The sequence below is a fragment of the Solea senegalensis genome, linkage group LG1, assembly GCF_019176455.1.
Source record: "Solea senegalensis isolate Sse05_10M linkage group LG1, IFAPA_SoseM_1, whole genome shotgun sequence".
Classification (NCBI taxonomy): domain Eukaryota; kingdom Metazoa; phylum Chordata; class Actinopteri; order Pleuronectiformes; family Soleidae; genus Solea; species Solea senegalensis.
This window is the reverse complement of record NC_058021.1, coordinates 19,244,286-19,261,456: the sequence shown is the minus strand read 5'-3', so window position 1 is coordinate 19,261,456 and position 17,171 is coordinate 19,244,286. Positions and strand designations below refer to the sequence as shown.

Below are 17,171 nucleotides of genomic sequence, written 5' to 3'. Positions count from 1 at the left end.
AGAATGCTTTTTGTGATAGGCAATCTGGATGCCATTTCCCTGAAATTCAATCCCATATTTGGGTCACTAACAGCCTTTATTAATGGGGAGGCAGCGCGTTGTCAGCCACTGGTTCCATCATTTCAGCTGACGCAGGTTGACAGTCAGAGGTAAGGAAAACCCACTCATATCTGAGTGACCATTTTGCATGATGTTTCAGATGCTTAAGTTACTCTTACCTATATTTCGGCATTGCTTCTGATTATGTTAACCCTCACTTTAACCGTAGTGATATTGTGTGAAGAATTGTGCATTTTTTAAATTTTATTTGTATTATCTTATTCAAAGAATTACATAATACAGCATTTGTTTGTCTTCTGTCTTCCTCAGATACATAGCACTAATCCCAAGTTCCTGTGGAGTGAAACGCATCAGGTAAAATTCTACAAAGACTACATGTATGTGATGAAGGGTTCAATATGTGATTGTGCCTGTTTTGGTTGCCAGTATTTATGATATAGAATTGGGTTTCCTGTCATGAAAAGGTTAGACACATATTACTATGAGGTGACTCTCTATATTTGGACAAAAAAAAAATACACAAAAGCTTAAGAGATTTAAATCAGTCATTCTAGAGACTGGGTCGGGATCCAAAGATAGGTCCAGGGCAGAACCATTGTAATTGCCAACAGCCCCGAGTTGGAGGGGGCCCCAATGGCGAAATGATACAGCCACACGGGGGAGCACAATGTCCCTCTTTGCCAAGGGTCCAGAGAGATCGCAGGACATTTCTTTTGTGTCCCCAAATACATTTGTTGATTTTTTTCACCAAACCTTTTATGTAAGAATTATTAATAATAACACATGCATAAAATAAGGTGTGACTCTCTTGTCAAGCATATGTATGTGTATATATATATATATATATATATATATATATATATATATATATGTATATACATACATATGTATATATATATAATATCAGGTGTTACTGGATTGAGAAGAAACATTATATTATAGGCACCAAATTGGTTTGTCTATATTTTACTCTAAATTGGGCTGCATTGGTCTATCATCAAAAGTGGGGCCCAATATAACATCTTTGGGGTAATAGCATGTGGATTTTTCTTATTGTATTTCAATATTATTTTTTCTGTCATTAAGACCATAATAATTTACTCTTTAAAGGTGGAGAAATGGGGGATGCTGTCATGGCAGAATTTGGGCTTGCTGCCTCTTATCTCAGGAAGTCCGATAAGGAGCGTTTGGAGGCCCAGACTCGTATATTTGACATGAAGAAGGAGTGTTTTGTTCCTGACGCTGAGGTTGAGTACGTCAAGGCTTCCGTAACTAGTCGTGATGGTGATAAAGTCACCGTTAACACTGAATTTGGAAAGGTGTGTAAATCGTATATATAAGTTCAAGTTTACACTTATACAAGTCTGAACCCTTGTTTAACAATTGGCAATATCTTTCTACAGACTGTCACAGTGAAGGAGTGTGATGTCCATCCTCAGAACCCGCCAAAGTTTGATAAAATTGAAGACATGGCCATGTTCACTTTCCTCCATGAGCCCGCTGTGCTGTTTAACCTCAAAGAGCGTTACGCAGCATGGATGATCTATGTAAGATACAGGCTTGATCTGTAACTGTTAACTTTCCATCAATCAGTGTCTAAAAACCACTTCCCTCTAACATTCTTTTACAATGATAGACCTACTCTGGCCTCTTCTGTGTGACTGTCAACCCCTACAAGTGGCTGCCAGTCTATAACCAAGAAGTGGTTGTTGCCTACAGAGGAAAGAAGAGGAGTGAAGCTCCTCCTCACATCTTCTCCATCTCTGACAATGCCTACCAGTACATGCTGGCAGGTACGTAATCTGTTTAATCCTTCATTTTCTAAATTTCCAATTCTGACATTATGCCATTTTACCTGGCCATTTCTCTCAACAACAGACAGAGAAAACCAGTCAATCCTTATCACGTAAGTCACACAGCAAACTAAAATCTTCTCAGGATGATCAGCCCTTGCCTAAAACTTTCTGTCTCTTTTCCACCCAGTGGAGAATCCGGTGCTGGAAAGACTGTCAACACCAAACGTGTCATTCAGTACTTTGCCAGCATTGCAGCTGCCCCAGGTCTAAAGAAAGATGCTGCCTCAGAAAAGAAGGTACATACTACATATGTTCTGCTCAAGTACAAAAAAAACATATCAATTGTATAATATATAATAAATCACATTATATATATTTTAAGCTTTTCTCAAAAGCATTACCTATGATTATCAAAATCAGGGAACCCTGGAGGATCAAATTATCCAGGCTAACCCAGCTCTAGAAGCCTTTGGTAATGCCAAGACCATCAGAAATGATAACTCCTCTAGATTTGTGAGTATTGCAGTGTGGCTACATTTTGACTAATGTTGTTGTGTTTTTTTCAATTTTTTGGTATTTCAATTAACACTTTTCTTCATCTTAGGGTAAATTTATCAGAATTCATTTTGACAACCGAGGAAAGTTGGCCTCTGCTGACATTGAGACTTGTAAGTGTGAATAAATGTGTCCCTTTTATTTTTTGCCATGTTTAGACTTGTTTTCAAAATTGGAACATTTCAGCCTCTTGAACTGCATGTCTTTGACTGTGTTAGTCATAATTAATAAATTGAATCAGAGCCAATTCATTTAATAATGTCTTTAACAATTGATAATCCCACTCAGTGTGATTCAGCACCTTTATAAGATGACATACACTTTAAGCCAGTTTTACCCTATTTATTTTATTGTGTTTTAATGTCACTATTTGTGGTGTTTTATCACCATTTTATTATCATTATTATTATTATAATGATAATTATTATTATCATTATAATAACAATAACATAAATTATATTTCTAATAGACCTTCTGGAGAAGTCTCGTGTGACCTACCAGCTTAAAGCTGAGAGGGACTACCACATTTTCTACCAGATCTTGTCTCAGGCAAGGCCTGAACTTCTGGGTGAGTGTGACATACAAATGTGTATATGCATGTCAAACACTGCATCGTGAATAAATACTAACTACTTTGTCATATCTCTTTGTAGAAATGCTGCTCATCACCAACAACCCCTATGACTACGCCTTCATCTCTCAAGGAGAAACAACTGTAGCTTCCATCAATGACGCTGAGGAGCTGAAGGCCACTGATGTGAGCAAACAATGTTGAGTCAAAGAACAAATAATAATGAAATAAGACATCAAAATGACATTTCGTTATTTCAATTTTAATTAGGACGCCTTTGATGTGCTGGGCTTCACTCAAGAAGAGAAGAACGGTATTTACAAACTGACTGGAGCCATTATGCACTATGGTAACATGAAGTTTAAGCAGAAGCAGAGGGAGGAGCAGGCTGAGGCTGATGGCACTGAGGGTATGACATTCAACAGTGATTTGGCACAACTCTGGTGGCAGGTTAAAAGACAAAGCTATATGACTTAGATATGCTCACTTCCTTAGATGCTGACAAAGTTGCATATCTGATGGGCCTGAACTCTGCTGACCTCATCAAAGGTCTCTGTCACCCAAGAGTCAAAGTAGGAAATGAGTGGGTCACCAAGGGGCAGAATGTTGCCCAGGTACTGTGTACAATACGACCTATTTAAGGTAGATTAATTCAATTGCAAAAAAGTTCAGTTTTAAAGATATTTTACTTTTTGCCCCAAGGTGTACTATGCTGTTGGTGCACTGTCAAAGTCAGTGTATGAGAAAATGTTCCTGTGGATGGTTGTGAGAATCAACAATTCTCTGGACACCAAACAGCCTCGTCAGTACTTTATTGGTGTACTGGACATTGCTGGGTTTGAAATCTTTGATGTGAGTGGAAAGAAATCTAACGATCATGATTCATTTAACATTTTCTTGCTTGAGCTAATGCTAATGCTGTTAATGTCCCAACAGTTCAACACCTTTGAGCAGATGTGCATCAACTTCACCAATGAAAAACTGCAACAGTTTTTCAACCACCACATGTTTGTGCTGGAGCAGGAAGAGTACAAGAAAGAGGGCATTGAATGGACTTTCATTGATTTTGGTATGGATTTGCAGGCCTGTATTGACCTCATTGAGAAGGTGAGAAACGACTACATTAAAAACACATTAAATAGTTGGTTTTCCCAAACTTATTCATACTTTCTCTCCTCAGCCCATGGGTATCATGTCCATCCTTGAAGAGGAGTGCATGTTTCCCAAAGCCTCTGATGCTACTTTTAAAGCTAAGCTCTATGACAACCATCTGGGGAAATCTGGCAACTTCCAGAAGCCCAGAATTATCAAAGGGAGACCAGAGGCCCATTTCTCATTGGTTCACTATGCTGGTACTGTTGATTACAACATTAATAACTGGCTGGTGAAGAACAAGGATCCCCTGAATGAGACTGTGGTTGGCCTTTTCCAGAAGTCAAACATGAAAATTTTAGGCATCCTTTTTGCTGGGTATGCAGGGGCTGATTCAGGTATGTTGACATGAATGACTAACTAGGAATTACTCTTGAGTTTTTTGATGACAACATTTAACAGAACTATTTTTATTTAGCCCAGGAAGGTGGTGGGAAGGGCAAAGGTAGCAAGAAGAAAGGTTCATCCTTCCAGACTGTATCAGCTTTGCACAGGGTAAAATGCGTTTTTCTTTCATTTACTCTTTTAAAAATCCACAAATAACATGATTTTTGACTATTGTGAAACTACATTGAAAGTTTACAAAAGCAATCTAAAACATTCGGAAAGCTATGACACAATTCTATCTGATGATTTAATAGCTTGCACATACATTTGCAGGAGAATCTGAACAAGCTGATGACCAATTTGAGGTCTACTCACCCTCACTTTGTGCGCTGCATCATTCCCAATGAGACAAAGACTCCTGGGGCCATGGAGAATCCCCTGGTGATGCACCAGCTGCGCTGTAACGGTGTGCTGGAGGGCATCAGGATCTGCAGGAAAGGTTTCCCCAACAGGATCCTCTACGGAGATTTCAAACAGAGGTATGCATGTGAATAACAACTCACAGTTACACTTTACAATGAAAAGAATTTTGTTGAAATTAGTATGTCTATTTTCACAATATGACCAATGTGTTTTTTTTTTTATTTGTGTCAAAGATATCGTATTTTGAACCCCAATGCCATTCCTGAGGGACAGTTCATTGACAACAAGAAGGCTGCAGAGAAACTGTTGGGTTCACTGGATATTGACCACAGCCAGTACAAATTGGGGCACACCAAGGTCCGTATGTTTAATGGTTCAAAGATCAGGGGGAAATCCATTTTGCATGGATAATTAGACTTGTTGGGATATTGTTGGGGTACATATGATAATAAGTATTTCTGAGGAATCTTACTCCATTAACTCCATTGAAAAGGTGTTCTTCAAAGCTGGACTGTTGGGTCAGCTAGAGGAGATGCGAGATGACCGGCTTGCACTCATTATTACTGGTATTCAAGCCCGGTCACGAGGTCTTCTGGCAAGAATTGAATTCCAGAAGATTGTGGAACGCAGGTAAATATGTCAAATTAATTATATTCAAAAAGTAGCTTTTCTATCTGTGTACCACATCACACCCGGTCCCTACGCCTACAATCTGGATAATATATATCTATATATATATATAGATATATATATATCTATATATATATACATATATATATAATATAAAAAATAAAAGCCAAGCAAACTATAAGTTAAATAGTAAATTTGAGTGTAGTGAAAATGACAGTTTGTGCAACCACTGTTCAACTGGAACCTCTCTGGCAAAAACAACATTAAAAATATGACAATGTCATCCACAGGGATGCACTGCTTGTGATCCAGTGGAACATCCGTGCCTTCATGGGGGTCAAGAATTGGCCCTGGATGAAGATGTACTTCAAAATCAAGCCCCTGCTGAAGTCTGCAGAGACTGAGAAGGAGATGGCCAACATGAAGGAGGAGTTTATCAAACTGAAAGAGGCTTACGCAAAATCAGAGGCCCGTAGGAAGGAACTTGAAGAAAAAATGGTTTCTCTTCTCCAAGAGAAAAATGACCTACAGCTCCAAGTTCAGACTGTATGTTCACTATCTGTCACTGTCAGCAATACAAAATATATTAACATTAAACAAAGACTGTTGTGGTTTAAAGCTGTGCCTTTTTAACAATAGGAACAAGACAATCTTGGTGACGCTGAAGAAAGATGTGAGGGGCTGATCAAGAGCAAGATTCAGCTGGAGGCAAAAATCAAAGAGTTGACTGAAAGGCTGGATGATGAGGAGGAGATGAACGCTGATCTGACTGCTAAGAAGAGGAAGCTGGAGGATGAGTGCTCTGAGTTAAAGAAAGACATTGATGACTTGGAGTTAACTCTGGCTAAAGTGGAAAAAGAGAAGCATGCCACTGAAAACAAGGTACCACACGCACCAATCAAAGCAAAACTATGGTGTCCAAATATATCCTGCATTGAATTTTTTAAATTAAAAATGTCCTCTGACCACAGGTAAAGAATCTGACTGAGGAGATGGCGGCTCTGGATGAAATCATTGCCAAGTTAACCAAGGAGAAGAAAGCCTTACAGGAGGCTCACCAGCAAACACTGGATGATCTGCAGAGTGAAGAAGACAAAGTCAACACTCTGACCAAGGCCAAAGTCAAGCTGGAACAGCAAGTGGATGATGTGAGACTGTAGTGAATGACATTTGGTGGCATAGTTAAAAAACAGTAAGATAAAACAAAATGTATATAAACGCAATAAATATTGTCATCCACAGCTTGAAGGATCTCTGGAACAAGAGAAGAAAATACGTATGGATCTTGAGAGAGCAAAGCGAAAGCTTGAAGGAGACCTGAAGTTAGCACATGAGAGTATCATGGATCTAGAAAATGATAAACAGCAAATTGAAGAGCGGCTGAAAAAGTAACACATCCACTAAAAGATACGACACAAAGTGTCAGGTGCTACAAATGTTAACTGGGTTTTTTTATATCCACAGGAAAGATTTTGAAATAAACCAACTTAACAGCAAAATAGAAGATGAACAAGCAATGAGTGCCCAGCTCCAGAAAAAATTGAAGGAGCTGCAGGTAATGTTCAATAATAAGAAAATGATTTAACTCCTACAATATCATCTGAAACTTGTAGCCAGATAAAACTAAACAAACTTAATTTTGGCTCAACAGGCTCGCATTGAAGAGCTTGAGGAAGAGCTTGAGGCAGAGCGAGCTGCAAGAGCCAAGGTGGAGAAGCAGAGAGCAGACTTGGCCAGAGAGCTGGAGGAGATCAGTGAGAGGCTGGAGGAGGCTGGTGGAGCAACCTCTGCCCAGATTGAGATGAACAAGAAGAGGGAGGCTGAGTTCCAGAAACTCCGCAGAGACCTTGAAGAGGCCACTCTGCAGCATGAATCCACTGCTGCCACACTCAGGAAGAAACAAGCTGACAGCGTCGCTGATCTGGGAGAGCAGATAGACAACCTGCAGAGGGTCAAGCAGAAACTGGAGAAGGAAAAGAGTGAGCTCAGACTGGAGTTGGATGATGTTGCCTCCAATATGGAACATATTGTGAAGACAAAGGTAAAATATTTGTTCTACTAAATGAGTTTGAGTTTACACGTCTCCTGTGAGCCATGTGTCATATTGTCTTCTCTTTTCAGAATAATTTGGAGAAAATGAACAGGTCTCTGGAAGATCAGATGAATGAATATAAAACCAAGGCAGAAGAAGGACAACGTGTCATCAATGACTTCACCATGCAGAAAGCAAAACTTCAAACTGAAAATGGTATGCATTTGATTTGAAATGAATTGCCATCCTTAAGAAAGGGATATTTAAATTTCCTCATTTCATCCTTTCTTCCAAATTAGGTGAACTTACAAGGCAGGTTGAGGAAAAAGATTCTCTGGTGTCTCAGCTCACCAGAGGAAAACAGTCCTACACTCAACAAATTGAAGACCTTAAAAGACAACTGGAGGAAGAAGTCAAGGTAGCAAAGCAACTTATTAAAAACCTTATGGTTTATTTATGGAGTAAATGTACATGAGGAATTCATTTGTTATTCATTTATAGGCCAAGAATGCATTAGCACATGCAGTGCAGTCTGCTCGCCATGACTGTGACCTTCTCAGAGAGCAGTATGAGGAGGAGCAGGAGGCCAAGGGTGAACTGCAGCGTGGCATGTCCAAGGCCAACTCTGAGGTGGCTCAGTGGAGAACTAAGTACGAAACTGATGCCATCCAGAGGACCGAGGAGCTGGAGGAGGCCAAGTGAGTTAAATACATTGTACCTTAGTACAGTTTAAGAGTATATAATGTTGATCGAAATCTGTTGTACTCCAGAAAAAAGCTGGCTCAGCGTCTGCAGGATGCTGAGGAAGCTGTTGAAGCAGTGAATGCTAAATGTTCCTCTCTGGAGAAGACCAAACACCGACTGCAGAATGAGATTGAAGATCTCATGGTGGATGTAGAGAGGTCTAATGCTGCTGCTGCTGCTCTGGACAAGAAGCAAAGGAACTTTGACAAGGTAGAATCTTAAATACACATAGCAAATGTTATCTTTTCAATAAAGACTTGGGAAATAATTATACGCATACACATATTCCAGGTCTTGGCAGAATGGAAACAGAAGTATGAAGAGTCACAGTCAGAGCTAGAAAGCTCTCAAAAGGAAGCCAGGTCTTTGAGCACTGAGCTCTTCAAACTGAAGAACTCCTATGAAGAAGCTCTTGAACATCTGGAAACCATGAAGAGAGAAAACAAGAATCTGCAGGGTAAGAGCACTAGTTGGAAACTATTTGGCATTCAAAATTATTTATCATGGCTAAAGCAATAATTGTGTTTCATTTTGTGTCTTAGAGGAAATATCTGACCTCACTGAACAAATTGGTGAGGGAGGAAAAAGTATTCATGAGCTTGAGAAGATTAGAAAACAACTGGAACAAGAGAAGTCAGACATACAGACAGCTCTAGAGGAAGCAGAGGTATAATGAATATTTTGATGTCTGTGAAGTACAACCTTTAGTTCATATGTGTATTTTGACTTTTTTTTCTGTCATTTTAGGCCTCTCTGGAGCATGAGGAAGGAAAGATTCTCAGAGCCCAGCTGGAGTTTAATCAGATCAAAGCTGACATTGAGCGCAAACTGTCTGAAAAAGATGAAGAGATGGAGCAAGCAAAGAGAAACCAACAGCGAACCGTGGACACTCTTCAGAGCTCTCTTGAGGCGGAGACTCGCAGCAGAAATGAGGCCCTGCGCATCAAGAAGAAGATGGAGGGAGACCTCAATGAGATGGAGATCCAGCTGAGTCAAGCCAACAGGCAGGCAGCTGAGGCCCAGAAACAACTTAAATCTGTTCATGCACATCTAAAGGTATACACCCATCAAGGGAAAACAAACATCTGATGGTTTTACCGCTTTACAATTTGCTTGACTATACATGTCCAAATTCACAGGATGCTCAGCTCCAGCTTGATGAGTCTATGCGAGCTAATGATGATCTGAAGGAAAACATCGCCATTGTGGAGAGACGCAACAACCTGCTCCAGGCTGAAGTGGAAGAACTTAGGGGTGCTCTGGAGCAAACCGAGAGAAGTCGCAAACTTGCTGAGCAGGAGCTGCTGGATGTTAGTGAGAGGGTGCAGCTACTGCACTCACAGGTAAAATACAGTGGTCATCCATATTTTCCTGCATGTTTTGAGGTTACAACCTGTTCAAACCTCAACTATTTTTCACTGAAAAATATACATTCTTATGTAACATTAGAACACCAGCCTGATAAATCAGAAGAAGAAGCTGGAGGCTGACACTTCCCAGCTTCAGACAGAGGTTGAAGATGCTGTGCAGGAGTGCAGAAATGCTGAAGAGAAGGCCAAGAAGGCCATCACTGATGCTGCCATGATGGCAGAGGAGCTGAAGAAAGAGCAGGACACCAGCGCTCACCTGGAGCGTATGAAGAAGAACATGGAGCAAACCATCAAAGACCTGCAGCACCGTCTGGACGAAGCTGAGCAGATCGCTATGAAGGGGGGCAAGAAGCAGGTGCAGAAGCTCGAGGCCAGGGTAAGAACTTGAACCAATCATTACCAAAAATAGACATGGCATCCAAACACGCCCATGCAGTGTAATATTTTCAAACACAGACACTCCACTCTCATTGTTATTTCTTCACCAGATCAAAGAACTAGAAAATGAACTTGAGGTTGAACAAAGAAAGTCCAGCGATTCTATCAAGGGAATACGTAAATATGAGCGGCGAATCAAAGACTTGACCTATCAGGTGAGTGTGAGTGCTTTTATAAATTTGTGGAGAAATTAAATTTTAAATAATTTTTTTCCATTTTCAGACGGAGGAGGATCGGAAGAATCTCGCCCGTCTGCAAGATTTGGTAGACAAGCTGCAGCTTAAGGTCAAATCTTACAAGAGAACTGCAGAGGAGGCTGTAAGTACTTACTATTTTGGTATCTGTACATGGGCTCTTTTAATATTGTTATGAAGTGGCAGTAAGGGGCTGTCCCGTGTCTGTTTTATAGGAGGAACAGGCCAACACTCATCTTACCAAGTTCCGCAAGATTCAACATGAGCTTGATGAAGCTGAGGAGCGAGCTGACATTGCTGAGTCTCAAGTCAACAAGCTACGTGCTAAGAGCCGTGACGTGGGATCAAAGGTCAGTTATTATTGTCTCTTATCCTTTTTTGTACTGAGAATACTACATGCAGTGGAGAGTTTGCTGCTATAAATCTGGGTGCTGATTCTGTGGTTATCACCAGATTCACATACAGGCATAATCCAGTTCACGACTGTGGTACTGTGGTTTTCTAAGAAGATAGAAAAAGAGAATTAAATATGAAGACTAAACATAACTCTCCACTACATGACATAACAATGTGCTACCAGCAGGTGGCGGCAATAAACAAGCTAGTCTGAGCATACGTCCATCCATTATCTACTGCGTTATTCTACACTGGAGGGTCTGTGAGGGTCTCAGCTGACATAGGGCAATAGGTGGGGTACACAACCATTCACTCTTACGGTAAATTTTTATCCCCATATTAGGAGAACCCGGTGAAAACTCACACACGGGGAGAACATGCAAAAAGGCCCTTGGGGCTCGAATACGGGTATTCTTGCTGCAAAGGCAAAAGTGCTAACCACTACACCAACCATGTGGCCCCTGAGTATACATTTACTCATGAAATTAAATTTGGTACCTTTTGTGGGTGGTTAAGGGAGCATAGCGTTAATGCTGCTTATCCATCAGGATTCTGGATCAGAATTAATCATCATCATCATCTAACCGCTTTATCCTCCACCAGAGGGTCGCGGGGGGTGCTGTGCCAATCTCAGCTACATCGGGCGATAGGCGGGGTACACCCTGGACAGTTCGCCAGTCCATCACAGGGCCACACACAACTAGAGACAAACAACCATTCACTCTCACACTCACTCCTACGGTCAATTTAGAGTGTCCAATTTACCTAATCCCCACATTGCTGTGGGAGGAAGCCGGAGAACCCGGAGAGAACCCACGCACACACGGGGAGAACATGCAAACTCCAAGGCCCTTGTTCCAACCGGGGCTCAAACCCGGGTCTTCTCGCTGCAAGGCGAGAGTGCTAACCACTACACCACCGTGTGGCCCGGATCAGAATTAATAACAAATAATAATATAAATAGGGAAAATCCTATAAATTACGGTTTATATTTGAGCCAGTATCTTACCACAAGAAGAATCTTATGCCGCCAGTAAAATAGTAAATGTAGAACAGTAAACCAACACCACATTATATTTTTTTTTGTGTATATTATGAGAGATTATACCAAGAGTTGTGGTAACATTTCTCTTTCTCTTTCTTCAGAAAGGACACGATGAGGAGTAGAGCTTGTGGACAGGAGTCTGGAGTTTCTGAGGCACCTCATGTCTCCCTATGCATGTCGATTGTTCAGTAGAATAAAATGAATCTGCATCGCAATTTGTGTCTTGTCGTTGTTGTCATAGTCTGGCTGTGTAGCAGATATATGTCAAATTTTGTTAAAGTTAGCAGAATACATTTAGTTAGCCATTAATGTTTCATGTTGCAAGTAAAGTGCATTTTCTATTACTATTTCTTTGTCTGTTAATACAAATAAATGATACAACAAACTGGTACCAGTTTTAATGAATGTTACATTGGACTTAATGATTCCTACACAACCGCTTTAGAGAGGTTGGCTTTTAAATTAAATGGGCAATTAAATGGTCTGCGTCGTAAGTGACTCAAATTGGCTGTCCCAAAAACAAGGCAGAGGCTTAGAGGGGACTGAGCTTTCTCTGTTTCAGCTCCCCTAAATTGTGGAATGAGTTCCCACTCCGCACTTTTTCTTTTCAAATAAAGCACATGTATTTACTTTTAACCCAGAGTGACTTTTTATGTCTGTGGTTTAGCTTTTTTTTTCCTGAACATTTCTTTTATTGTCCTTTATGTGTAAGTTATGAATTGTTAATCTTTTTTAGTCCACTTTAGTCCACAATTGTGGATTTTGTATCCTGTGTACTGCACTTTGGTCTACCCTGTGGTTTAAAAATGTACTTTTTAAAGGAAATTGGATTGGATTGGATAAACATTGAGAGCATTGAGCAGGCGTGTAGTTTTGGCTACATTTTTATTTGGGTTGGTTTAAGTATATTGTATTGCAGTAGTTGTCAAATTTTGTATACCAAGTACCACCTGAGAAAATATTGAGCTCTCAAAGTAACACCATTATCAACAACGTTAAACATACGATCACAAAACCTAGTATATACAGTATTTGTGATTTTCCTCCAAGTACCAACAGAGGAAGCTCACATACCACCGTTTGAGAACCACAGCTGTGTTGTACTTTGCAGGGGATGAACCGTTTGAACACTAGAGGTCAGCAACACATTATGTTTCTATTTTAAGACACAGACCATAATACTAGTGATAGCACTGTCACATCTTTCACAGACAATCAACTGCTTTTACGATCCTTCAAAGCCTCATGCCACTGAACACATTGTGCATGAAAGAGTTCACTATGAGCCGACCCAGTTGGGAAAGAGCTGACACAAATATTTGTGTTATTCTGAATATACATATATAGTATATGTATATATACATATATACTGTATATATATATATGTGTGTATATATATGTATATATATATATATACATAATATATCATACTAACACATAATCATGCCCTGAGTTCTCGCAGACTTACCTGTTGTAACAGGGTACTTCTGTGTTTCCATGCAGTCCGTTGTCATTTTACTTTAATTAAAGCCTATGATTTTTTAGAAAGGAAAAGAAAAACAAGAAATATTAAGGCAACAGGGGCTACTGTGTTTCAAATACTGTAGCGCTGTGGAAAAATGTAGATCTATATATGTAGAAGATAATGAATTAAAGTCATACAAATTTTAAAGTCAATACAAAACACTTGTACAACTACTACTACTACTACTACTACTAAAATCAATTTCCCCCATCATTTTGAATCTGTTAATAGGATCCAGACAGAATAACAAGGTTTATAAAAAGTGAATCTTTTATCCAACTTTTCTCCTACAGGAAACACATAACATCATTTTGTAGGCCTCAATTCACTTTCAAATGACACAATTTATCTTCAACATCTACTCTTCGTATTGAAACACACGGTTGCACGTAGTGCTGCAAGATTTAATGCATATGATTAAAAAATACGGATTCAAAACCTTACCTTATTGACCTGTTTTGTCAATGTTGAGTCTTCATCAGCAGACAAATGTATATGAGTCTACTGGAGCTGAGACTGGTGCAAACGCAGCAGTCACTGACTGATTCATTGTCTGAATGGACGCCAGGAGAAATAGCAAGACAAGAGAAGGACACACAGAGGCTGGGTTACTACACTTAGCACCTCCTCAAGTGACCTTCAGAACATAACAAGCATTCTAACAATAGCCGCTTCATCTGAGACCTCTGCTGGCTCAGATTTCGGACTTGAGAGGGCCAAGGTACCTCACACCATCCATTGAGTGGAACAAGTCAGAGGTACAAGGACTCACAACAGCTGGGAATGAGGGCCTGGAATGAGGCTTGGAATAGATTACGGCTATGTAAAGGAAGGAGTTTAGAATATTGGTATAAAAGGTAAAAAAACAAAACACAATGTCAATATCATTATTCTGTTTGTACAAATGACAATTAAAAGAACTTTCTATTGTTTCCCAGGCCGATCAAGTTCCACTGAGGTACTAGCATTCAGGGCCTGCCTGGTCTATGGTGTTCCTTGGAGTATTTATCATGGAGGCCACCAAGGTACATCAACTCAATTTCCTAATGATCTACTCTACATATACATTAGGGACAATAATGACTTCTTTATATAATTGAGAACAGATCATTATAAAGCTCCACAGATCTAATCACTAATAGATCTGTGTATGTTCAGTTAGCAGTTCCTTTTGTCATGTTCATATTGTCTGAGACATATACGCTGATGTTGCTGTTTTGTCTGTGTTGCCCAAAGACGTCTTTGTGCAAATCCTGTAAGTGTAAACTTGCCAACCAACTATCTCGAGAAGTTATACATAACACAGTATGAAACACAGTATAAAACACTTTAAATTTTCAATGTGAATATGTGTTTTCAATATTAAAGCTACAGTTAAATTTTTCAGCTTCTTAAATGTGCATATTTTCTGGTTTCTTTGCTCCATTTAACAAAAACAATTGTTGAAACTTCAACAAGTTCATCATTTACAGGTTTGGTAAACACTGATCAAAACTTAGGAAAATAATCGTAAATTGCAGCCTTGGGTCACTGTGTTAAATGTGTATAGGTACAGGCAAGATTAGTTTTTTAATGTTGGTAATCAGTAGCAGTTAAAGCAATGTTACCAGAGATTACTTGGCTTGTCATTACATATCCAAACCAAATTATTTAATGTAAATGTGACCTTTTAACAACAAAACATGTGTGCACTGTATTAATTATACTTTCTGAGAATGGAAGTCTTCTCTCTGGGGCTGTGAGGCTGTCCAGTAAATGAGTGGTCATTCACTGCTATTGATCACACCTGTTGCTGCTCTTCTCCTCTGGAGAGACCCCTTGTTCCCCCAGTAGTGCGTCATCAGTGCTGTTCCCGAGTTGTTCCTCTAAATCATCAGTGCCGCGGCAGCCAGCAGGAATTTCACAGGTTATCTTTGTGCACAAGGATACAGGCTGTGCCAGATGGCACAAGGACAGGGAGGGAGCAGAAGAAAGAATTAAAACCTTCTGACACTTTAACCACTCATGTACAAAATCCCACAAACGCAGTCAAAATCAATAATACATCCTCTGTTGGAAGTGTTTTGATTTTCTACCTTACTTTTTACATCATACATAGCTACTAGCTTAGTACTACTTTATCTTCTGCTACAGACGTTACATCCGTAATCCTTCCCTCAGGTTTTATGTGGATAATGTCTTCAAAATTTAAATAATTAGATTTTTTTGTGTTTTATATAAGCTTTTTATATGTATTTTAGACAAGGGCTGCCATCTTGGGCCACCAACGTAATGGATGTCAGACTAGGATGTTAGTATTACATAATTTGAGGAGACAAGACAACAATTACAAACTGTTAATGTAATATTAATACTGTAATATTATTATTATTATATTATATACATTAAATATCCACCAGTATTGTCTATTGTCAATTGCCTCATGAAACTACAGACTCTCGCAGAAAATGGTCTGAAACTGCAGCTGCAAAAGAAAATTGTTGCACTTTTTTAAGTCTGTGTGACTAAAAAAGCTCATTTCACTCTTCCAGTCACACTCATCCAGCATCAATGTCTGTCCTCCAAGATACTTTGAGGACATGACAGCAGCTGTGTCAGAGTTCATGGGTCAACTACAGGATGTCCTGACTGAGACATGGACTCATAACTCACTGACAGAGACTCAAGTGGACGTTTTTCTGTCACAACCAGAGCCAAAGACCAGAGCTGAATTCCTCTGATATTCACAGGAAATCACACTGCATCCAAACACAGCAAATACATATCTGTTATTATATGGGGGAAACAGAAAAATAAAGTCATGAGAGAAGAACATTATTATTCTGAAAATAATTGTGAAAATAATCGACAGATTGAGTATGAAAATTATCGTTAGTTGCAGCTCTACACTTAACATTTGATAGTTTCAAAAGAACTAATGTCAGTGTTGTCGTTGTATCTCTAATATGTACAAATAGGATGTGATGTTTTAACAAACTGCAATGATCATAATCAATGAGGAGATAATTTATTATTTTTTCATATGTAGGGTGTGGGAAGTGTCTGGGTATCCTGAATACTACTACTAACAATATTAAAATAATAATAGTCGTATTTTTATTTACATATAGCACTTTAGAACGCTAAATTACAACAAAACTAGCAGTGTCATCTTTTTCAGTGTAAAGTATTTGTGCCATTCATGTCATACTGTAATGAAAATCATTTACACTTTCGCTGAACAAACATTCTCTCTTAACCAGGTGGTAAGTTTAAAAAAACATTAATATATTGTATTTGCCGTTGCTATAGCTAATGTTAGCATTACCAGCATTCATACCCTTACTTACCAAGTGCTTTGACGTTAGCATGCTAACTAGCTAGCACCAGCCGAGTCATCATAGCCCGCCGTATCACTCTTCAGTTCCCCTTTTTTTTCTCAGCAAATATTTTAAAATGAAGTAATAATGAAAAACAATGAAAAACACAAATTCGTTGTTAAATTTAAGGCTCTACCTTAGAAATGGGACCGTTGCATGGAAGCCATTATGACAAGCCACGGTACAAAAACCACGAAAAGGTGTGAAAGGCTAAATTAATCTAACTCTGTCCTGTCTTAGATGAACTGAACAGAGCCATCATTAATATTAATAATAACATGAGTGACACATTTCCTGCTAAAACACATGAAAAGAGCCTATTTTTAAACTCTAGCTGCCTGACTAAAATCCACAGTAGCATAGAAATGCCATAGGTAAACACAGTTGACAAAAATGTCTTAATTAAGTTTGTTTTGTTCCTTTGACTTGTAGTAATCAACCTTATTTGAGTTTACCACCAGTAACTTTTATCTCAACCAGGTGTCATATATAACAAAACTACAGATAAATAGTGGAATAAATACATAATTAATACAGAAAACATAACATAGAAG

At 39.1% G+C, this 17,171-nt stretch overlaps 1 protein-coding gene across 1 annotated transcript; it reads left to right on the top strand.

The window, feature by feature from the left end:
• The first annotated feature begins 76 nt into the window (after positions 1–76).
• On the top strand, positions 77–11,944 carry LOC122762587 (myosin-7-like). The gene is made up of 39 exons (XM_044017807.1): positions 77–149; positions 370–414; positions 1,171–1,379; positions 1,464–1,607; positions 1,697–1,853; positions 1,939–1,966; positions 2,044–2,152; positions 2,277–2,369; positions 2,461–2,524; positions 2,881–2,979; positions 3,065–3,168; positions 3,253–3,391; positions 3,478–3,596; positions 3,685–3,834; positions 3,919–4,089; positions 4,163–4,472; positions 4,553–4,629; positions 4,795–5,000; positions 5,118–5,241; positions 5,378–5,514; positions 5,805–6,060; positions 6,154–6,396; positions 6,486–6,662; positions 6,757–6,902; positions 6,979–7,069; positions 7,166–7,555; positions 7,636–7,762; positions 7,846–7,964; positions 8,048–8,244; positions 8,317–8,500; positions 8,582–8,747; positions 8,833–8,957; positions 9,038–9,346; positions 9,430–9,633; positions 9,740–10,036; positions 10,149–10,253; positions 10,321–10,416; positions 10,508–10,642; positions 11,835–11,944. Exons 3-39 carry the CDS (start codon positions 1,179–1,181, stop codon positions 11,853–11,855), a joined length of 5,820 nt encoding a protein of 1,939 aa, XP_043873742.1. The 5' UTR covers positions 77–149; positions 370–414; positions 1,171–1,178; the 3' UTR covers positions 11,856–11,944.
• The last annotated feature ends 5,227 nt before the right edge of the window (positions 11,945–17,171 follow it).